General features: G+C 38.6%; 1 protein-coding gene across 2 annotated transcripts in view; it reads right to left on the bottom strand.

Annotated features, from left to right (window-relative positions):
- Positions 1 to 9,579: 9,579 nt before the first annotated feature.
- The window catches only part of GRM7 (glutamate metabotropic receptor 7), a 902,461-nt gene continuing 888,068 nt past the window's right edge, over positions 9,580 to 23,972 (bottom strand). For both annotated transcript variants that reach the window (XM_015130351.3, XM_015130352.3), the window contains one exon: positions 9,580 to 10,734. Coding sequence is in view for 1 of the 2 variants with exons in the window: in XM_015130352.3 (XP_014985838.1) it covers positions 10,685 to 10,734 (50 nt within the window). In the remaining variant the exon portion in view is untranslated. The remainder of the gene's footprint in view (positions 10,735 to 23,972) is intronic.

Raw genomic sequence — 23,972 nt, 5'->3', positions numbered from 1 at the left:
TCTTGGGTCAATGCTGAGCAGGAGAGCTGAGTTGCTGGGGCTTAGAGAACATAAATGTTCAACTTTATGAGATGGAAATTGCTTGCCAGTGGTGGTACTAATGAATACTCAGATAAACACTATATGAGATTCCTTTTATTTATTTATTTATTTATTTATTTATTTATTTATTTATTTATTTGAGATAGAGCTTGCTCTGTTACCCAGGCTGGAGTGCAGTGGCACAATCTTGGCTCACTGCAACCTTTGCCTCCCGGGTTCCAGAGATTTTTCCATCTCAGCCTCTCAAGTAGCTGGGAATACAAGCAAGTGCCACCAAATCCAGCAAATTTTTTTGTGTGTTTTTAATAGATACAGAGTTTCCCCATGTTGGCCCAGCTAGTCTCGAACTCCTGGCCTCAGGTGATCTCCTTGGCCTCCCAAAGTGCTGGGATTACAGGTGTGAGCCACTGTGCCTGGCTCCATTTTTTTTTTTTTTTTTTAACATTGCCAGTTAAACCAGTATCAAATATTCTTTTACTGTCATCTTGATTTACATTTCCCTGCTTTCTAATGAAGTTGAGCATCTCTTTATATGTTCATTAGTCATATAATTTCCTTTTCTGTGAAGTGCCTGTCCTTTTTTCTATTGAGTTATTTGTCTTTATCTTCCTGATTTGTAGGGGATATGTAGATATATATTTCCAATATGTTATTTGCGTGTGTGTGTGTGTGTGTGTACATTCCATATACACATATAGTGTCTTTTTAGCCTGGGGGTGCTATAAAAAGGTGCGTAAACAGGGTGACTTATAAACAACAGAAATTTATTTCTCACAGTTCTAGAGACAGGAAGTCTGCAATTAGGGTGTTGGCATGGAGGGGTTCTGGTGAGGACCTCTTCCCAGATGCAGATTGCCTACTTATCGTACCCTCACATGGCAGAGAGCAGAATAGAGCAAGTAAGCTCTCTGATATCTAAAGGACCCTCATGACTGCATCTAATCCTAATCATGTCCTGGAGGACCTGCCTCCTAATAACATCATGTTGGAGGGTAGAGGTTCAACACATGAATTTTAGGTGGGCACACATACATATATGCAACACACACTCCTAAAGCATATGTTCCATGAGCATATGTATGTTTAGTCCTACCATATATCCCTAATGTAATCCTTTATTGGTAGAGGTATTGCAAATATCTTCTGTATTAGTTCATTTTCATATGGCTATAAAGAAATACCTGAGGCTGGGTAATTTGTGGAGGAAAGAGATTTAATTGATTCACAGTTCTGCATGACTTGAGGATTTCAGGAAACTTACAATCATGGCAGAAGGCAAAGGGGAAGCAAGCTTGGACCTTCTCACGTGGTGGAAGAAGGAAAAAGAGTCACCGGAGAAGAACCCTTTATAAAACCATTCGATCTCATGAGAACTCACTCACTATCACAAGAACAGCATGGGGGAACTGGCCCCATGATCCAATCACCTCCCACCGGGTTTCTCCCTTGACACGTGGAGAGTGTGAGGATTACAATTCGAGATGGGACTCCAGTAGGGACACAGCCAAACCATAGCATCTTCTCGTGGGTTGTATCTTTATTTCCACTTTCTCCAAAATAGTTTTTGATGAACACTAGCCTTGTTTTTAATGTAATCAAAATTTTCAATTGTTCCTTTTATGGTTAACTCTCTTTTTGTCTTTTCAAAGGAAAATATATATAAAAATCTTATTCTGGTTAGGGGTTTATTACTTTATATATTCAATGTCAGAAAGATACTTCCCCAAATTTTTTATGAAAGGCTTTTTGTTTCTCTTTTGACATTTTTATTCTCAGTCCATCTGGAATTGATGGGTTTTGTGTATCATAAGAGCAAAAATTCCAATTTTTTTTTCACATGATTAAGTGCTTTCTGAAATTTCTATCATATAACAAAGATTCGTGTGTATAACTTCCTCCGTGGGTCTCATTCTGACCCACTGGGGGTATTAGCTTCTCTAGGAATATGTGCTGGGAACAGGTAAGAGCTAGAACTCTAACCTGGAGTGGTTGGGAGTGGCTCTGGTTCCTAATTTGCAGCTTTCATGCAATTCTTAGTCCCCAGTAACCATGTTTATCTCAATAATATGCCCTGGGGACATATAAACATATATTAATACCTAGGTCTTCCCCCCAGATTTCTGCTTTAGTTTGTCTGGCATGAAGCCTGTACATCAGCATTTTTCAAAAGCCCTCAGGCAATTTGATTGTAGCTGCAGGGTTCAGAGCAGCTGCTCTCGAGTTTGTGTCCAGAGATGACTTTGAGTTGGGAGCTAGCATCCTTTGTGTGCTATTTGCCAGTTTAGCAGAAATCCAGTGAATGGCTTTAAAACTAACTTTTCCCTCTGAGCATAAATATAGCACATGCATGTTGCAAAGGAAATGGAAAGTAAAGGGATAAAATTGAGTAAATAATAATTCATAATTGCATAAACCATTTTGTTTATTTCTTTCAAGCTTTTTCTTGGCATGTGTATGTGCATTTATGTAGTTGAGATCATCTTGAAAATAACTGAGTTCTTCTCTATAACATTCATTCTTCTGAATCACTTTCAGTGCTGTTTAATAGTCAATCTTAGCATAATTATTATGTTCTGTCCACACATAAGCTTCTCTTGTTAAAAAAAAAAAAAAAAGTCTGATTTCATTCTGGTTAGGGTTTTATTACTTTATATATGTTGACTGTGATTGCTACTCTTGAGCAAATAAGAAATCATGTTCTAGGCATTTTAATTTAGTGATTAATAGTATAGAGTTCTGGGCCAATGACATATGAGTTCAAATTCCAGCTTTGCCATTTATCAACTGTGTGACATGAAAATTATTATGCCACTCTGTCCTTTCATTAAAATTAGGATAATATTAGTCCCCAAATAGAACTGTTTTCTTTCAGGTTTAAATGGGGTGATGGATATGAATTGTTCGGCACAGTGCTGAGTACATTTCTCTCTATACTGTCTCTATGAACCAAACGTCTGGGTAGTTCCAAAGGCAGCTCTGCCTCATTGGCTCAAAGACCAGTCTGATTTGCCTGACCCAGTTTTACTTAGTTAAAAATGCTCACTGGGAGGATGGCCATTACTAAGATGCACTCGGTCATTGTTCAGCTCAGTAGCCAGATGCAGATTTTGCAGGATAGCCCTGTTTGTTAGAAGAAGAAGGTTAAAAAAATATGCCAATTACTCCAACAATGGATGCTGCTAGCTGGCTGGCTGACTCAAAGTTAGAATAATTGCTCCCTAGGAAAACACTAGTTCCCTTTCTCATAGTGAATAGTTTTCTGCAGTTGAGAGAAAGCAATTTCTCAACTGTGGAGCCAGGTGTGTGGACAGCTGGGAATCTGCCTGCTTGGATCTTCATGTCTTTCTGGAGCCCTCAGGATGGTGGGCTAAAGCATAAAGTAATATCAAACAAAATAAAGCATTGGAACATCCAAGTTTTTTAAATAGAAGTGAGGGCACAGTAGAGAAACAGAAGAAATACAGTAAGGAAAGTACAACCCTGCGTTGGAGTGTTCTTCAGTGGATCTGATTGTACATCTAGCAGCAGTCACCACTGGATAAAAGTGGAGAATCTGAGAAATGCTGGCCATATCCTTTAGAATGCCAGCTCCCTATGGCAGGGGATTTGGTTTCTTATGTAACCTCTGTGTCTTCAGGAATGAAGAATGGTGCCTGATATATTGTAAGTGCTCAACACATTTGTTGATTAAATGTCCTGCCACTTTCTATTACTATAACCAAGGGCCAGTTAAGAGAAAATAATTGCTTTTCTGAATCTTATTTGAACCAGCAAGGAGGACCTAGAGAGGAGGAATCTTGGAAGAAAAGACCAATGTTATCAGCACTCCTTAGCCACGGGATAGTGGCCTGGACATAGCCAAATGGGCAGGTGATGCTTTGGAGAGACAGATTTTAAAAAGGCAAAAGTAACTGTGGTAATGAACTTGAGAGCAGAAACAGGAAGACAGCAGATCCAAGGGAAAGAGAAGGCACTTAGGAGTAGAATTCTCAATCTCTGGTCGTGACCCCAGGGATGAAGAACAGAGAAATGATTTAAAGAGATAAATGTAAATACATAGCAAACTTTCCATGGAGCCAGGTTTGAACCACATGCTACAAAAGCTGGTGGAGAGGGGGCAGGAGTAAATGCAGATTCCTGTAAAACAGTGACAAGAGACTACTGGGGTAGTGTCAGGAAGCCTAAAGTCCAGGAGTGGAGGTTTGCAAGATATTTGAGTCAATGATAATATTAGGTTTGGGTTTTGGTTTTCTTTTTCTTTTCTTTTTTTTTCTTGATTTTTTTTTTAACCTTGTGTGCAAGGTATATGTTGGAAGAGCAGTTTGGTTGCTTGGATTTTTCCAAAGTATGATCTCTGGACCACAAGCAGCATCGCCATCATCTGGGAGATTGTTAGGAATGCAAATTATCAGCCCCATCCTAGAGAAATTGAGTCAAACTCTGGGAATGGGACCAACACTGTTATTATAAACCCCCTAGGAAATCTTAATGCTCATTGAAGTTTGAGACCCACTAGTGTGGAATATTAATCCTCATCCCTCTACACATTAAAATCACCTGGGAAGCTTGCAGAGAAAAAAATGTCCAGGCCTTATCCCAGACCAATTAAATTGATTCTTTGGAGTAGGGTCTAGCCACAGGCATATTTTAAAACTTCAGGGTGAATCTAATGTACAATCCAGGTCGAAAGTCAAACTCTAGTTCAGGGAGAAGCAGTGTGATCATCCCAGAGAGTTTATTAAAAATGCAAAATCCTGGGCCCTTCTTGCTGCATCAGAATCTACATTTTTACCAAGATCTCCAGGTGATTCACAGACACATTAAAATTTCAAAAGCATTTGTATATGATAAAAGTTATAGGGAAGAAATTAGAATTTGTATTTTCCCTCCACCTTCTCTCTATTGGTGGATTTACTGACTTCTTTTAAAGAGGAAAGGTACTAGACAGGAAAAGGAAAGACAAACTCAGTGGTGTATAAGTCACAAAGGAGTGAAGGTTCCAGGTAAGTAGGCAAGTACCAGGTAGAGCACATGAATGAGAGAACTGGGTGCTCTGTACAACTGACTTAGTTAGTGGAGTTGCCTACAAGTCTTTGGCCATTACGCACGTTACCAGATAGCTAAGCAATATGCAAACAAAATAAATGCACCAGGTAAAATTCAGAGCCAGCAACCAATTTGTGATTTCAGGCATTGGTAAGTTTGTAAGTATGAAGATAAGTTTGCCATGTATGCTGTGAGATATACCCTGTCCTCTCCCCTTGAGAAGTCTTGTAGAATGGGAAATTTGCTCAGTCTGGAGGTGGGTACAAGACTTCAAAGGGGGAAAAGCCTTGGGAATAATGTATGAACTTGATTTGATTCTCTGGCAGGATTCCAGTGAAGAGTATCAGGCAGATTATCCTGTCAACACTTGGAGAGAATAAAAGGGAACCCTGAGCATTTCAAGGTTAATTGATAATATTATTGGCCTGATTTCTTTCCTTTTGTGATGGAAAGTCAGAGAAATGTTGTATATACAGGTGTCTTCAGTTTCACAACATATGATAGATGCCCCTTGTCTTGGCATATTTTACTATTACTATGTACAAAAGAAAATAATAGACTGGTTGTTCCTGTAGTATTTTGGGTATTGTAAATGGAAAAATAACTAAACCTATACCTATCTAATGATGATGAATACACCAAAGTCACTGGTCTCTGATAGAAATTTCCAGGGTCCTATTCTATGCACCATCATCTTCCAGAATGTTATCAGTACCTTAGCTGATGATTGGCAAGGTGGGATTATCACTGGAACCGAAGTTGGAAGAGTGGAAAACGTATATGCATATTAGGATCTAAACAGACACTGAAGACAGGACATGATAAAGCAAATTTCATGAAAGGATAAATTATAGAGGAAAAATGTCAAATGGGGAATGATATGGCAATAACAATTGGCAGAGGGATTATGGGATTTTAGTCCACTGGAGCCTGGTTAGTTCATTTGTGCAGCTCCCAAATGCACTGATGGATACCTTAGGCTGCCTTAACTGTGTTCACAGCAATAGAGTGATTCTTCCCTCTACATGGAGCTTAGTTCCTGCCTCCAACATGCTTTACATTATTATGTTTAGTCTTGATTAGCACACATTGAAAGCAAAGCTAGCATTCTGGAACAAGTCCATAGAGTCAGTTGGTTAATGAAAGTACTTGAATTCATTTCCTACTGCCACTGTAGAGGTGAATATACAGAGAATCCCAAGGGTGCATGGATTAACCAATACTGCAGAGCTGGTAAGTAGTGGAGCTTAGTGCTCTAACGCAGGCATTCTGATCCTGAATCCATGTGCCTTCCTACTGTAACACCTCCCTGTCCTCTCCCTTCTTCCTTCAGATGAAAGTGTTTGTGATTCAGAATATCTGTCTATCAAGTTCCCACTTCACTTCTCAAGAAGACTTATTCATTTTCCAATTAAAAGAAACCCCATCCAACAGCAGTAGCTTCTCCCTTACTACTGAGGCTGAGTGTAAAACGTGCATATCTTTTCTTTCCTCTTGGTTACCTGAGTCTTTTTGGCCCTTAATGTCCCAACTGTAGTCCTTCCTGATGTGGGGCTGGCTACAACTATTTGGCAGCACAGGCTCCTTCAGCCCTCCCTCGATATTCTTGAGCTCTTTCACTTCATCTGTTCATTCTTGCTTGCACAGATTTATTTGCAAATATTTATGGAGTGCCGACTACTTGTGTTACAGGTAATTAGACAGGCATGGGCCAGGGGAGAGGGGGCAGGAGAGGGCTTTCCCCCCACCTACCAGGAATGTCAGGCAGTTATCAGGTTATGGTTCAATAGTTATCCCATTGCCTCTCTAAAAATGATAATTTGGTAGCTGGCACCTGTGAAAGACTAGCTCCTGATGGTCCACAGCTGTCACAGTAAAGTGTTAATTAAATGCAGACACCAGGGAGAGGCAACTTCCCGGTATGCACATTAAAAGAAAAAATGTTGGAGTATAACCTTCTGGGGGCACTCCACCAGAAAAGGGAAGCAAGCCTCAGAAGAGCATGCATACAACTTTCTAACTTAGGGCACATGCTCACTTCCCAGGGGCAAGGAGGGCACTGTGCATGCGGGGAGCCCACCCTAAGGGAAGTATTACGGGAAAGGGTCTCAAGACACTGGGAGTAGATCATCCTGTAAAGTCTTAGGATCCAGGTTAAACACTGCACTTGACCTTCATGGTCCCTTTTTCCAAGTGTACTTTCCTTTCTTTCCTGCTGTAAAGCTTTTAAAACTAAATGTCCATTTCTGCTCTGAAACTTGCTTCGGTCTCTTTCTCTACCTTATGCCCCCCAGTGGAATTCTTTATTCTGAGGAGGCAAGAACTGAAGTTGCTGCCGACATGTATGAATTCGCTGCTGGTAATTCAGATACCTTCCACCCCTAACACGTGTTAAGCATTGTTTTAAGTGCTTGGATATTACGGTGAGCAAAACGGAATATCTGATCTCCTGGTGAATACTGCAGAAGGAGACTGATGAAAACAAGAAAGCAAATCTGAAAAGTCAGATAATCGTTAAGTGTTGTAAAGAAAAATGAAGCAGGTTAATGGATTCACTGGGATCCTGGGTGGAGGACTGTACTTTTAGATATGGTCAGGAAAGACCTTAGATGTGATGTTTAAGCAGAAACTGGAAATAAATGAGGATATTGAATCATGCAGATATTTTGGGGGAGAGTGTGTTAGGCAAGAGAATGATGAAATGTCAAGACTTTGAGGTGGGGTATACCTGGTAGAGTTGTAGAGCAAGGAGACCTGCGTACTTGAGGGAAGTGGGTATTTGTTGTGCTGCCTGGTATTGATAATGTTACCCAATCTATCTGTTCTACGGCTACAGCCACACCTTAACTACTGGGTTGGAGATTAGCGTTGTGGAAGATGATTAGAACTGCATTTTGAGGACAAAATACATTGATATATAAGGTATACATTGTAATATATGTAGTATGCATAAAGTATGTAAAGTATATTATATATATATGAATAACAATTCCTTATAAATAGTGCTGCAGAAGTTTTAATCATTGTTGCTATCAAGATCATTATCTCAATTTGCCCCGGGAATCCAGAGGAAAAGCAAAGGTCTTTGAAAGTAACACTTTCCAATTCTAAATGGAATTGCTTTTGCTACTGCCTGAATGCATGGTTGTACATTTGAGTACTTGGGAAATAACGTAATTTCTTTTTGAAAGAAATGATTTCTACCACATGCCACAACATAGCCTGGCTTGCCCATGTACTCTTTTAGATTCTGTTTCCATGTCTGGAATGGAAAGCATAGCACACTTGATTTTATTTTTAAAACAAAATATAGCAACCATAATGATGTTGATGCTGGCAATCATAGCTATGGTGGTCATAATAGCTAACATGTATGGAGAGTTAACCATTTGCCAGGCACTGGTGCTATGTCCCATTAATGGATTTTCTCTTAGCCCTCATAATACTATGAGACAGGTAGCATGATTAACCTGTCATCTGCCTGAGGAAATGGAGGATTCAGAATGTTTACATAACACTTCTCCAAGGAGAGTTAGCAGGAGAAGGAGCCTGGTTTTACACCAGTTTGGCCTATGACTTGGAAATGTGGATCACCCAAAACTCATTTCTGCTTTGATTTCTATTTTCCTATGGTCTATTGGTTGAAGGGTATTTAAGGAGTATGGAAAATGGGGAAATACATTTGATTTTCTTTAGTAGGATGTTGAAAAGAAAGAATTTCTAGTGTCTCTAAGCACATTGCTTGAGCTGTGGGAGCTAAGGGACAGTAGGGAAGAGTTTGGTCAATGCCAAAGATGAGATGCAGGTATGAGTTTTATTAGTCACAGCAGAAAATAAGTCAAAGCTAGATCCACCATAGAACCTTTAAATACATTTTACTGTTTGGGGCCCAGTCCTGAGTATTAGGAACCAATGTTCGCCTCTGCAAATAGAGAATCTTCTGAGTTCCTGATGACCCAAGGTGCGATGAATTCATACTGAGGATACTTCCTGCAGTTGAGTTTTGAGAATCCCAAGTCTTAATCTCACTAATGACAACATGGTCAGCATATTTGTTTGCAAATACAAAGGCACCATAATAGCTATATTTACTTATGTCCTTTGGATAAATTCTGCAGAAATAATGATCTCTTCACTAAATTGCCCCCACACTATTATTTGCTTAAGCTAATATTTCCTCTTCATTTTCCTCTTCCCTTCTGATGTTTTTGATAACTTGCTGAGAAACACCTGGAGTTATCAGGTCTCAACTTCAATTATGAAGAAAAAAAATTGCATGGACTTTGTGATAGTACTTTTTCTATGAGACAACATAGCATCTCTGGGTTTTTAATATGCCTTTCAGAAATGGCTGTAGTTGTGAGGTAAAGCATGTTACTTCAAAAAGTTGGGCTGTCCATATGGCCCTCTCACTTAGGACTTTATGAAATACACTGTATCTAAAAGGGGAAAAACAACTGAAAATATTTATTGCAGAAAATAAAAAAGTTAACCAAATTATTTTATTGATACATTCTTGGACAATATCACAGAATTGAAAGAGAATGGAAAGAGGGAATTTTTCAGCAAGGGTTGTTTTTTCCACTAAATTGGCACATAAGCAGCAAGATTAACGAAAGTACTTGTTACAAACAGTAAAAAACATACATGCTTTTTTCTAAAGTCCTTATCACACTGATCAGTCAAAGGGGGCATGAACAAAACCTCAAGACATGAAAAATCCATATTCTTTCCTTCAAACAGCTTAATAATTATTAAAATTATTACAAAATATTCATATACCCTAATTAAAATAACAAAAGAGAACACAAATACAAATATTGAACATAATAAACATGTACTGTAAAATACATTACTGGCATGCATTCCAAAGATCAAGACCTCTATTCAGTTCAGCCAATAACTTCCTTTTATGTAACCTATCATGTACCAAAGATAGGTAGGGCATACTTTCTCAGCACAGTTTTTGGTCTTTAAACATCTTTTTTGTCTTAAAAAAAAACATGATGTGCAGTGGTACTATAATAATTATACAGTCATGTACAGATGTACTTTTTTAATCTGCCAAGATTGCTTTAAAATTTTAATCATTTTAAAATTTTTCCAAATATTCCACCGTCTGAGAGAATAGGGCTCTATGAAAACAAGGCATTCGAAAACAAACAGTGAACCAAGGTACGACATCAGATGGCAAAGTGCAAAAGTCCTCACAAACTGTACAGAAAATTTCAAAACCTTGCAACCTAGAAGTACATACGTAATAAGACAGGTCAGCCCCAAAACGGTCCTGTGGCTCTCACGGTCCATTCTAAAGAGCCGGGGCGGGACTTGAGTTTCAACACTCCCTTTGGTAGGGAAGGTCCAAAATTGCAGCCGAGTTGGCAGTGCTGATGTCAGTGACTTATTAAGCCAAGATAAAGTAAGGATATTTCATAAAGCAGCTGTTTAGGTCACTTGGATCCTCTAACATTGGTCTCCCAGCCGGGGAAGCTCCTCCGGTGATGGGAAGCGGGTAGGACCAAAGAGTCCTGTGCCAGGTTGGGTGACAAAATAACTGAGGGTCTTCTTCCTCCATGGTTCCATGGAATGGAACAGGTTAGATAACCAGGTTATTATAACTGACATACTTCTTTTTTGCAGCAGGGCCTGAAAGAAAAATTAGAAAATGTGAGTTGCAGTAATAACCCTGTTTGCAAAGGTAGAAATAGAATTAGAACTTTTCACTTGAGGTACAGAGTCAAAGTGGGGTGATACAGCTCTGAAGAACACACACAGACAACTTTGGATTCCTCTGACTGTAAGGCTTTGGCCACCAAAATTTGTGGTTCCCAGTGAGTCTCAAATCATCTGTGTTCTCTTCTCTGATATGTCTCCAGCTTCCCTCTTTATAATCTATTAATAAATTTATTTGTTAACAAATAAATGTGTTAGCAATGCTTAATAATAATAAACAAATGTTTATTAATAAACAATATGTATTAAACAATAACAATATGTGGCTTAAACAAATGTTTAATAAATGTTTATTAATAAATTTATTTGTTTATTTGTTATGCTTTCTAATCAACCAACCCTTAAAGGGTTCACTCACATTGTGGTATATTTCTTTGTGTGCTCTTCTCACAGACCTTTTAATAATAACTGGCCTTTGCTTGGAAAAGGCCAAGTTGCTTGGGTCACTGAAATTAATTGAGGTTGAATGCAGATTAGGTCAGAGTGTCTTCTTCAGTGCTGATTCACACAATCAAATGACTACAGATTGACTTATAGAGTGTTAACAGTAAGTTGTAAATGGTCGTTTGCAGAACTATTTCCATTAAGATGTAAAGCCCACTTAAACCTGTCAGGTGTCTGACACATACACACTCTACATTTGTTTTCCTTAAATGTAGAAATTATTTTTCTACTTGGTAGGGTAATTTCAGGACTCACCTTCACTCACTCACTCAGGCAGTAAATATGTATCTACCGTATTGCAGCCACAGGGCTAGGCACTGATGACCAGCCAATGAGCACAGCAGATTTCATGTCCTCATGCTGGAAATAAAGACACAAGGATCCCAGAGTGTGCCTTTGCTTTAGGTTCTGGTCCTCAATACCAAGTCATACAGTTGCAATGATGTGATATGTTCTGTATTCACTAAATCTTGGTAGTTTTGCATCAGTTTCTGTTGGGCACAAAGTAACTTTTGTGTAGCATTTACTGATGGCTTATTTTGCTTACTGTTTTTAAATTCTAAATAGAAGTGTTCACTCAAGACAGAAATGTCAAGAGCTCTTCAAGAACTCTTAAGTAGGGATGCATATACAATTTTGGAGGAACAGAGAAGTCATATTAACATACTAAGAGAGAGTTTGTCTTTAAACTTTGAATAATACAAGTAGTATGTTACAGGTGCTTGCATGATTATAGATATTACACAGAATACTGTACACTATACAACAAGCCTGGTCTTCTTTCCTGGATTAAAAATTGGGACTCTCTGACAAACTTTGACTTGAAGACTCATTTTTATTTGAAACTCATTTCTATATTAAACCATATTGCATTTATTAACTAAAATACAAAAAGATAAATAAGAATAGAATTTTATGAAATCCAGGGCCTCCTGGAAAATCTGGTGATGAGAATTGGGTCATGATATGTCCTCATTTGATGAACACATAGCCTCAATAATGCTCAGATCTTCCAAGAAGTTTCCCATTATCCCAGTGTTGTCTTCAACAATATTCTTGGTTTGGGTACAAGGAGGAAAACTTTCAAAAGATGTTTCTTGCCTCTGAATCTTATTTTCAGTGTCATAACTAGAAGACCTCAGCTGACAGTTGCAAGCAATAGTCACAGCATGCCTTGTCAAATGCCAACCACTAATTATCCTTAGGACAAAAGAAGGGGGAAAAAAACCCCCGAAAACCCAGAAGCTGATCTGAATACCTGAGACCACCTTTATTGTGTGAATAATTAAGACTGTTTTCTGTAGCATAACACTCTAGTGAAAACAAAAGTGAATTTCCTTACATTGGTTACTATAAAACACTAATTTCTCAGGAAGAGTTTTTACCAAAAGAATAAGTAGGTTAGAACTATCAAGCTGAGCTAGGATTAAATTAAAATCATGATCAGGTTATGTTTAAAAAAATTGGATATAAAAATAAAGGCATTCCATTGATGCTTTGCTTGGATTATCTTCTTGTGTTCTGTGTAGCCTTGAGATGAGCACTGTTTATGATCGCCATTTTACATAGGAAGGGTCTGAGCCTCAGAGGAACAAGCATTCCAAAACTAGGCTGCCTGATGGTTGAATCTTTATTTCTGTCTTCATACTATAGTAGGAAGACAGTACTGCAGTTGGACTCACCTGACCTGGGTTCTGATTCGGCTGTGTCACTTACTTGAATGTGACCTTGCCCAGTGTCTTCATAATGAACTCCTTGTAGCCTTTGTAAAACTGGGAGAGGCCAGGTGCGGTGGCTCACGCCTGTAATCCCAGCGCTTGGGAGGCCGAGATGGGTGGATCACCTGAGGCCAGAAGTTCAAGACCAGCCTGGTCAACATGGTGAAACCTTGTCTCTACTAAATATACATAAAATTAACCAGGCGTGGTGGTGGACACCTGTAATCCCAGCTACTCGGGAGGCTGAAGCAGGAGAATCACTTGAACCCATGAGGCAGAGGTTGCAGTGAGCTGAGATTGAGCTCCAGCCTGCACAACAAGAGTGAAACTTTGTCTCAAAAAAAAAAAATTGGGGAGAATAATTGTTACCTGGTGTACTGTTGATATCACCAATGTACACAATACCCCAGTTTCTCATCTGGGAATATAATGTATAAATGTATTTTTAAATTACAAAGTTCTATGCAAATGATAAGCCTCAGTACATGCTTTCTTTGCAGAATTGCTACGAACATTGCCCCAAAATTATAATGAAGTTTATGCAGGTCCTAGAAGGGCAATGTGTGTACTTTTCACAGCAATGTCCAGTGTATTATGTTTATTTTTAAACCATTCTAGTCCTGTGAGTAAATAAAATAAGTGCCTGTGGTGTCTGGTAATTCCATTTATTTGACTAGCAATGTAGTTTATGGTCAGGAAAGAAAATTACTGAGCTCAAAATAGTTGTGCAATGAAGCACTTGCTGAGGAAATATACTTTTTATTTTAAAATAATATGTTTTTCTCTTATAAAGTTACAGATTTTAAAGAAGAATTGTAGTATATGGCATTGTCCTAATTAACTTTTGGTTATATCTGCTTATCTACATAAGTAGTTCTCAAAACAAGGTATCTTGAAGAGCCAATATTTACAGTGAGGTAGTGTTAAGAATACTGGTTTGTGAAATGAATTACTAATATACCATTGCTATTTAAGAAAGGTGAGACATTCCAACTCATTCTTGATGTCTCGTCAAAATCTACACTCAATATGACATTAACTTTATTGAACTTCTTATTTTCTCTTTGCTTTCCTCTGAGTTTTTTTGTCTTACAAAAATTTCATTCCTTGAAGTGCATTCTATTGAACATGCATAACCCAGATTCAAGGAAGTGAAGAAAAAAATAGAAAAGAAAGCCTCATAGATATTATGTTGGGAAACACTGAATAAGTGATATTAAACAGTACTCTTTCCTGTTTCCACCCCATATTTAGTTTTTTTATATTTTAAGTAATAAGAAATATTGTAGCTCATTAACTGTATACTATGTGTTCTCCTCAGCTCTTTTTGAAGAATGTGTGCATAGATGTGTATGTGAATAAGAACATGTATGAAGTGATTTAAACATCCAAAAAGGATAAAAACAAAATATAACAAAATATTATATAAGCCCTGAATATAACACATTAACATACTGACATCTTGATTTAGGTGCCCCTCCATCCGCTCATAGGAAATACAATGCAATCAAAGCCCTTGACACTCCACGTTCCTCCCCGTCCCCCATAGTATCTACTATACTGAACTTGGGATGTGTCCTATAGCTACTACAGTAGTTGTCCATAAATTATAGATAGTATTGATTTCTGTGTTTTAAGTTGTGCAAATTATTCCATGCATATCCACTTGAAATCTGGTTTCATATAACATTGTGTTTTTAAGATTTACTTACATTGATTTAATAATCATAGTAACTATATAGCTTTCTATATATTAATATTAGCATAACAGATTTTCTGTAACTCTTTTCCTATTGATAGACTCTACTTTGTAATGTTTTTGAAATAAGCAATGCTAGAGTGGATGATACCTGCAAAACAATATTTTTAACAGAGTTGAATGACAATGCTATAGGGCAAGATAAAATATTTGTCATGTATTTAACTGACAAAGGATTGATATCTAAAATTTTTAACTTATGCGAAGGAATAAATAAGAGACAATCTAATTTTTAAAAACATAGATTCAAGATAAATAGACAATTTGTAGATGAAGAAATATAAATAAAAAATGTTCAACCTCATCAACTAGAGAAATGCAAATTAAAACATTAATAAGATAGCATTTCATGCCTGTACCATTACAAAAGAAAAAGTGAGCTAATACCAAGCATTGGTGGGTGTGAAAAAGTGAGAACTCTCAGACAACACTCAGGTATAAATATAAGTTGGTAAATTTATATGGGAGAGCCATTTGGAAATATCTAGAAAACCTAAAGCTATGCATGCCACTGAGTCAGCAATTTCACTTCTAGATCTAGACCTGAGACACTTTCACATGTACACATACACATGCTTAGGATTTCAAAAGCCTTTAACATAACAATTTTCTCTGTGATTCTCCAAGAAAAAATTCTTTTATAGAAGCTAGGCACATAAAGGAACAAAGTGGGCCAGGTATAAGATATTCAGGAAAGATGCAGACCATAGTGAACTAGAAATCACCTGCCCCATCAAAAAGGCATAATTATGTGGGATGTTACCACAATAGGAAGATAGTACATTTTTTGAGGAGAAGCTTGACTGTATAATTTTATGTAAAAGTTCAATTTTTCACTCAGCCATCCAACAAATATTTATTGAGCAGGTATTATGTGTTGGGCTCTATTCGAAGCATTAGAAATACCTCAGTTTTTAATAAAAGTTTTAATATCATATTAAAACCATTTAGCAAGTCAAAAAAGAAATAGAGACCAGAGGCTAGACAACATTGCTAGGCTGCTTGTTTTCAACTCTGTGATCCTGTCTGCACTCAGTTCCTCAAATGTGCTTGATTATAAAGCACCCTCTCCTGCTCGCCTTTTTAGTGGATCATTTTGCATTCTATAAGAACATACTTTTGGAAATACATGGGGATACTTCTTAAACCTTAACCCTGTCTATCACTTCAGTCATTTGTAAACCTCACTCAACTTCTGAATATTGGTTTATTGCCTGATAGAACTTTGTTCAAACTAACTTTTCTATGAACTCATTCAAAGCACTGTCTGTGCCTCTTCCCTCACCAACTCTGCTAACTAACGCTTTCCTATCAAACGGGATTCATAGTTGTTATTTTCTTATAAATATTTCAACTGGGAGGGATTCTTTATATTATGGTTTGCAGTTTCTAAAACAAAAAGGAAATACTTTTTGGTAATTACTTCTGTAGTCAATGGCCTGTTTCCTGCCTGTTCATTTTATTAGTAAATTGCCCTTAGCCCATCACTTAATAGCAAAAGAGTAGATGTTATCTTCAACATCTCAATTCTCATTTGAGATTTCAAAAAAGCTACTAAACTTCCTGTATTTTACAAAGAAGCATTTCATTTTATAATGATCTCCCTTAAATCCTTTTTTAAATTTACTACTCAGTGTAGCACATTACTCTACTTGAGAAGATACAAAGCTGCACAAGAATGAAGAACATGACTACCAAAAAATTGAGACATTCCCAATTATACCAGTTCAACTCTGAACTATAAAACAATGGAGACTTTCTACATCTCCCAAGAGAAGGTGAGGCTATTGCTCATATGTTTGGTACCTGGATTTGTTGACACAAGAAACTTGTCAGGGATAAAAACATGATCAGTCAGAAAAATAACTCAGTATTTCAAATCACCATAATTTCCAATCCAGTGGCAAAAACTCCCAAATTTGGATTTCTGTTGATCTACTCAGCCATTCATCTAACAAAATATTATTTCACACATATTAAATACCAGGAACTTTAATACATGCTAACATTAAAAGCAGACATGGGAATCTGCAAGCTGTTTAACATTTACTCACTTCTCATTCATCGTATATTCAGATTATTTAACAAATATTTATATGAAGCTGCTGTGTGTCATCAGCAAGGGATTGGCATATCCTTTTTTTTCTACTCAATGAGATAAAGATAAGTCATGAATTTATAAACTAAACTCACACTGAGAGGAACCCCCCCAAAGCAAATTGGCACGCCTCCCTAATGCTGAATAAGGGAGATAAGGTCAGTGGATGGCGAGGCAGCAAACCTGTTACCATATTTGGAGACAATAGTGATCCAGTTCAAAAGAATGGAGAAGCATCAGCCTAGATAACCTTAGAGAAAATGTGTGAAGTGTTTGCCCCATTTGTACCAGGGACAGAGAAATGAGTCAGATACAGTCTTTATTGTTATAGAACTTATATGATAATGCAAAAAACTATTACATATCTGTGATGAGTACTTAAAAGATATTTTACAAAGACTAATTTTGTCTTGGAAGAGGATATACTGGGCTAAGCCCAGGAAGGCTTTTCAGTGGAAGTGGCATTGATTTGGACCATGCAGTGTGAGACAATTTAAGAAGAGGGTAGGGCAATATAAAGGTACACTTCGTTTCCAAAGGTACATGGAGAGGAGGGTCAGAGAGTGCTGGAAGTCAAGGTTGGAAAGGTACACAGGGCCACATAAATTACTTCAATATATAAAACTTCAATAAACCTGCAGATTGTCATAACAAATTCAGGGTATTGTCAGAGGCATCTGAACCAGAGCAACTCCACCTTGCATAGGGACTGGGTAAAATAAGGCCGAGTCCTTCTGGGCTGCATTCCCAGGAGGTTAAGTTACTCTAATGATAGAGGCAGGAGGCAGAGAAATGCCTAGGCAGATAGGGAAAGGTTCCCGGAAAATCTGACCCGCCCCACAGGTGTTTACAACAGATGTTTCGTGCAGACAAGGGGGCAGTGGACTGGAGACCCACGTGCACTGGGGGAATGGGGTGGAGCCACCAGAAACAAATATCTTATTCAGGGGAAGAGCCTAGCCTTTTCGGCTCCTGTGTGGTGACCCTGGTATTCAGTTTGTGAGGTGGAAACCCACGTGCAGGACCCCTCTCTTTTTTGAGAGCTTTCCTTTCACTTAATAAATTCTGCCCTTCTCACCCTTCAGTGTGTTCATGTGCCTAATTCTTCCTGGTTGTGAGATAAGAACCTCAGCTGAACTAAGGAGCAAAAATCCTACATCACTAAGTCACAGGATGAGATAGGAGGTTGGCACAAGATACACATCATAAAGACCTTGCTGATAAAATAGCATACAGTAAGGCCAAATCCCACCAAAACAAAGACAGTGACGAAAGTGACCTCTGGTCATCCTCGCTGCTGCCCTCCCACCAGTTTACAAATGCCATGACAACATCAGGAGGTTACTCTATATGGTCTAAAAAGGGGAGGAATGAATAATCCACTCCTTGTTTAGCAGATAATCAAGAAATAACCATAAAAATGGGCAACCAGGCTGCTCTGCCTATGGAATAGCCATTCTTCATTTTACTTTCTTAGTAAACTTGCTTTCTCTTTGCACTGTGGACTCACCCTGAATTCTTTCTTGTGTGAAAGCCAAGAACCCTCTCTTGGGGTCTGGATCAGAGAGTATCAGTAACAGTCTGGTTCAGTACCAGTGCCAGAAACAGAAGAATGAACAAGGCAAAATTTCTGTGATTATTTAGCTTTCTAATGGAGGTTCTCATAAAAAGCCTTTAATGCTAAAGCAGTGGTACTTGAGAAGCCACAGGGAAATACTAACGATTTTGAAGAGGATCTTCACACTTGCTTTTCCCTCTCTGTAATGTCCTTCTCTGCCCTTTTTCCTTAATTGGTTTCCTGTTCTTCGCTCTGGTTGGTTTTAGTTTCTACTCACTTGCTCCAAGTGGCCTTTCCTATCCCTCCAGACAAGTGAGATGTTCCTGCTCTACCCTCTCATGACCTCTCTACTATTCCTTCCTCTTATACAACCAGGGTGAAGTACTAATTTCTCATATGTGTCTCCAACATTAGAACTTTAAGTATCAGGATGGTAGACACAGTGTTCTAGTGCTTGGGAAGTGTGCAATATATAGTTGGTGCTCAATATTTTTGGGATGTGTTACCATAGAGGAGCCTTTTGTAACTGCCCTTCCTGCCCACTGCATAAAGAAAGGCCACGGCATGGTAGTAGAGAAAGAGCTTAATACGGGAGGCTGAGGCAGGAGAATGGCGTGAACCTGGAAGGCGGAGCTTGCAGTGAGCCGAGATCGTGCCACTGCACTCCAGCCTGGGCGACAAAGCGAGACTCCGTCTCAAAAACAAGCAAACGAAAAACATACGAGATGGAGTTTGCACTCATATCATCTCATGCAAAGCTCACAGGTTAGGGATTTTTCAGAGACAGTTTAAGGAAAGGGGTGGGAGTGGCAAGGTAGCAGGTGCTTGCCGCTGATTGGTTGGGACAGAGATGAAATAGTGGGCCAAAGCTGTCTTCGTGAGGACTAAATTGCTTCTGGGTGGGGAGTGAAGGGGCTGGTGATCGAGGGGGAGCCATGAGTGTCAGACATGCAAAACAAACAGAAAAGATATCTCAAAAGGCCAGTCTACAATCGTGATGTTATTTGCAGATGTAATTGGGGGAAGTTGCATGTCTTAGAACTCTGGAATAATGACTGACAATCATGCATGTCTGAGCCTTAGCAGGACTCAGCCTCCTCTCCCTCTCCTCCTCCTAGCCTGGTGGTCTCCCGTTAGCTTTACAAAAGTGGTTGAGTTTTGGGCAAGGCTTATTATCATTTAAATTGTAGCCTAAATGTCTTCCAAAGTTAGCTTGGCCCAATAGCCCAGCAATAATTAAGGCAAAGGCCAGATGGGGTTGAGTTAGCTCGCTTACTGTTAGAATTTTCTCACTGATATAACTTTTGCAAATGCAGTTTCACTTTGCTCTCTGAAGTCATTGTCAGCTCTAGGAGGGTCTTAGAGATGAATAGAACAAAAAAATATATGTGGGAACTTCATGAGCTTTGCCATCCTTTTTTTCCATCCCTTTTCTCAGTATTCTCCTATGGGTTTTTGTAGTCAAAGCTAACCATTATTATAACTCCTCAGATTTCCTTTGGAACTTTTAAACCACAGTATTCTTTTTTTTTTCCCCCTTCTGTTTGCATCTAAACATGGCCAAAACAGCCTGGCTAAATTGAGAAATCAATGTTCAGTTCTGTCATGAAAAGAGTACATGAACATTCTAGTGTTTCCTTAAAAACAAACAAACAAAAAAACCTAATTTGTACTTTAAGATGTAAAGCATCAAACAGAGGTTTATATCGTTCTTAAATGGCATATTTGAAACAAATGGACAAAGTCTCTGTCTTAAAACATCTTTAAGCTTGGCTAAGTTAAAATCTAGGTAATTTGCTGCTGTATATGTTTTATTTTGGAAAAAAACAGATATGCATTAAATTACCACATCAGATTTCTACTTTTTCTTATGCACTTTGGGCATTGAAAAGCTTTTGTGCATTTTACAATTTCAATATATTATAGATGCGAGCAATCTGGAGCATATTATGAATGCAGTGCAATCATACATCAAAGATCGAAGCTGTGAACCAAAGTCGGTCTTAAGGCTAATGTTACAAATAAGGCAATAGTGACAAAATAGCAGCAGAGTAGTACTTAGTGTTCCTGGATGAAAAGCTCCTGCTGAAATCCAGGTCTTGCTATTTTTGGATGGGGCATTCATAGTCTCTTCATTCATTCCTTAATACATTTATTGAACTTTTACTAAGAGCTCACAGTGTACTAGTATAGCCTGGCTATAAACTAGTGGCACAGAGGTAAGGGAAAATAGTCTGTATCCTTGAACAGTTTCTGGTTCAGTACAATTCAACATGTATCTGTTGAGCACCTACTATTTGTCAGATACTGTTTTAGGCAATAGGGATGTAGCCATGTTACTGGGCAGGTTCAGTCCCTGCTTTCATGGAGCTTAAATTCAACTTGGAAAGACAGATCTTAAACAAACAAACAAACAACAACAACAACAACAAAATAACAGGCCAGGTGCAGTGGCTCACGCCTGTAATCCCAGCACTTTGGGAGGCCAAGGTGGTCGGATCACAAAGTCAACAGATCGAAACCAGCCTGTCCAATATGGTGAAACCCCATCTCTACTAAAAATACAAAAATTAGCCAGGTGTGGTGGTGGGCACCTGTAATCCCAGCTATTCAGGGGGCCAAGGCAGGAGAATTGCTTGAACCTGGGAGGTGGAGGTTGCAGTGAGCTGAGATCGTGCCACTGCACTCCAGCCTGGGTGACAGAGCAAGACTTCATCTAAAAAGAAAAAATGCCAAAAAAACAAAAAAATCAGTCAGGTGTGGTGGCATGCACCTGTAGTCCCAGCTACTCAGGAGGCTGAGGCAGGAGAATCCCTTGAATCTAGGAGGTGGAGGTTGCAGTGAGCTGAGATTGCTGCATTGCACTCCAGCTTGGCAACAGAGCGAGACTCCGTCTCAAAAACAAACAAACAAAAAAAACCAAAAGTAGATGCAGCCAATTCTCTTTATTCACGGCACTGATATTCTATAAAGTCACCACAAACATTGAATTACTGAATACTGAACCACTGCTTCTAGAGCAAAATACGGCGTTAGTTACCTATACCCCTCCATTCGCAACATAACCTTATTTTATGTATATGTTCGGTTAAAAACACTTTATTATTACATATTGTTGACTCATTAATATTGAAATCAGAGCTGACGAATGCCTATACAAAGTTTCTCTAACACAGGTACTTTCTCCTGAAGGCATGACACATCATAGCCTTCTTGCACTTAGGAATATAACACAGCACTTTAGTATTTGTACGGGAGTTATTTTAAACTGCAAAACCACCAACCAAAATCACAGGTGTTAGACTGAGAAAAGGACACTTGTTCAAATATGAGAGCTGAAACCAGAAGGTAGGGCATCATCCTTTTTGACCTCAACTGCAAATGTGTGCATTGGATGTTTCAAATAGTTGGTGCACTGCACATTCCTGTGAATGACTGTGAAAATGCTGTAAGTATTGAGGTTGACGTTACCAATCAATTTCAGCGTGTAGGTGAATTTGCAAATATAAAACTTACTAATACTGAGAATCAACTGCATTATAATGTCATAGAATCCCCAAAACTATGAAAAAAACAGCCCGAGGGCATTATGCTGAGGTTGCTGTCCAAGGCACAGAGAGGATGACTCTTTCTTACTTATCTCCATAGGTAGGAGGTGCCAATTACAAGAAAGAAGACCAGCTAGGAACGGATGGAATAATTAGGACTATATGTTAAGTGAAATTCCAAGTCAGTACTACAGGGCGGTTCTAAATAAGCATATAGAGACGCCGCTGCTTTCAGCAACACCATGTGAGGTGGCAGGCCAGTTCTTCCTAACAGTCATACAGACAGGCCTCCATAGCACTCTGGTTATACAGGCAAACTTCCACAGCACCTGCCTTCACACTAAGTTAATAATTAGACCTAGGGAAATCAATGCCCGGGCACCAAAGCCAGAAATGAAACATGTTTGGTAAGAGCCTTGCTCAGGCTTCTCCTGAGACCTGGGGTAAGTCAAGATAATAAAGATAGTCCTATGCTCCTTGTACCAGGACCCATCTTGGGTTGAATACATTGCTGGGGTGCTTGAAGTAACTTTCCAGACCCAAGTTGTAGGTAACATAAGATAGAAGTAATCACTCCATTACCAGGGCCCTCATAGGTTAAGTAGATTTAGGGGATAATTCTGGCCTCTGACCTTTTAGTTACAACAAAATCAATCAGGCATAGACAACGGTGAGTACGATACTGCACGTAGGCATATAGTTTGAAATATATATAAGCACCGGAAAAACTTTACAATTGTGAGTTGGTCTGGTGAATTATCTCTGACCTTCTCTCTGAACCTGGTTACAGACATAAACTCTCCTCTTTCCCAGTTTGTCTGCATCTTGTTATTGGGCCACAAGAACACACAGCCAGACCCGGTTTGGTCTGGGAACAATGTCCTTTTATGAAAGCATCTTTGAGGCTGGAGCTACTTTTTCTTTTCTTTGTTGTCAATGTGAGAAGGGCATGTGTGTGCCATCACAGTCAAGTCCTGTTAGGTTCAGTGGCTTCTTGTTTTGACTGCAGATCTCAGAGGACCAAGAGGGCTCAAAGGAGAGGAAACCAGAAAGCTTCCTGGCTAGGAAAAGAGAAGAGATGAAGGGAACCTTAACTATTTTTCCTTTCTTGAAATCCAACTAGGCTTAACCTGACAGGCAAAAGACAGAACCTCAGAGTTGCAGCTCTGTCTAGGATTAAAGATGGCTGGAATGTTGCAAGGATTGTGTATTTTGGGATCCTGGCCATGGGAGATGGAAAGGTTGGGACCTAGGACAGATAGAAGTCAGACAAAGCTCAACCAATATAAAACAAATATCTACTAAGTTTTAAGTACAGGTTGCTGGGGATACAGAGGGAGTAAGATGTCTTTGTACTCAAAGATTTAACAGACCAGAAGCCTGTATGGTTAAACTGGTTTGGCACAGACTGTGAAGTTTGAGAATGTAAGTCACTTCTCATACATAGGCTTCTCCTGTGTATGAAACTGACCAGCTCACACTCAGACTGGAATACAATGTGTCAGTCTCAACACTAGAACTCTGGAGTTACAGTTCCTTTTGTGTTCTGCTTACATTTCATATATATTTGTTAATTTATTTAATAGCTACTCCTCTGAGTCAAAGAAACTAAAATTAAAACAACAGTGAATTTCAGGGTGTCTTATTGTTTTTTGTTTTAATGTGAACAAGAATCATTTTAAAAAATTTAAATAGTCTATGATTTAGTACAAGCAACATGCATTTGAAAAAAAGTATTAAGAATGTTAAAAAAAGGACCCTGTTATCTGCATTAAGATGTTCATGATGATGTACAATATAATTTGCAATTTTAAATAACCCAAATGCCTAACATTAGAGGGTGATTAAATTCTAATACATTCTTTTGATGGAGCATTTTAAACCTGCCAAAGGTGATAATGATGATTAAGACTAGGGAGCAACATGGACAATGCTTATGCTATATTGTTAATAACATTTAATACAAAAGGACAGGTTTGAAAATTGCAAGTATTCTGTAATTAAATCTGCATCAAAAATATTAAAG

This window comes from Macaca mulatta, chromosome 2, assembly GCF_049350105.2.
Source record: "Macaca mulatta isolate MMU2019108-1 chromosome 2, T2T-MMU8v2.0, whole genome shotgun sequence".
NCBI classification, from domain to species: domain Eukaryota; kingdom Metazoa; phylum Chordata; class Mammalia; order Primates; family Cercopithecidae; genus Macaca; species Macaca mulatta.
The sequence above is the reverse complement of the archived record's forward strand: the minus strand, read 5'-3'. Positions and strand labels throughout refer to the sequence as shown.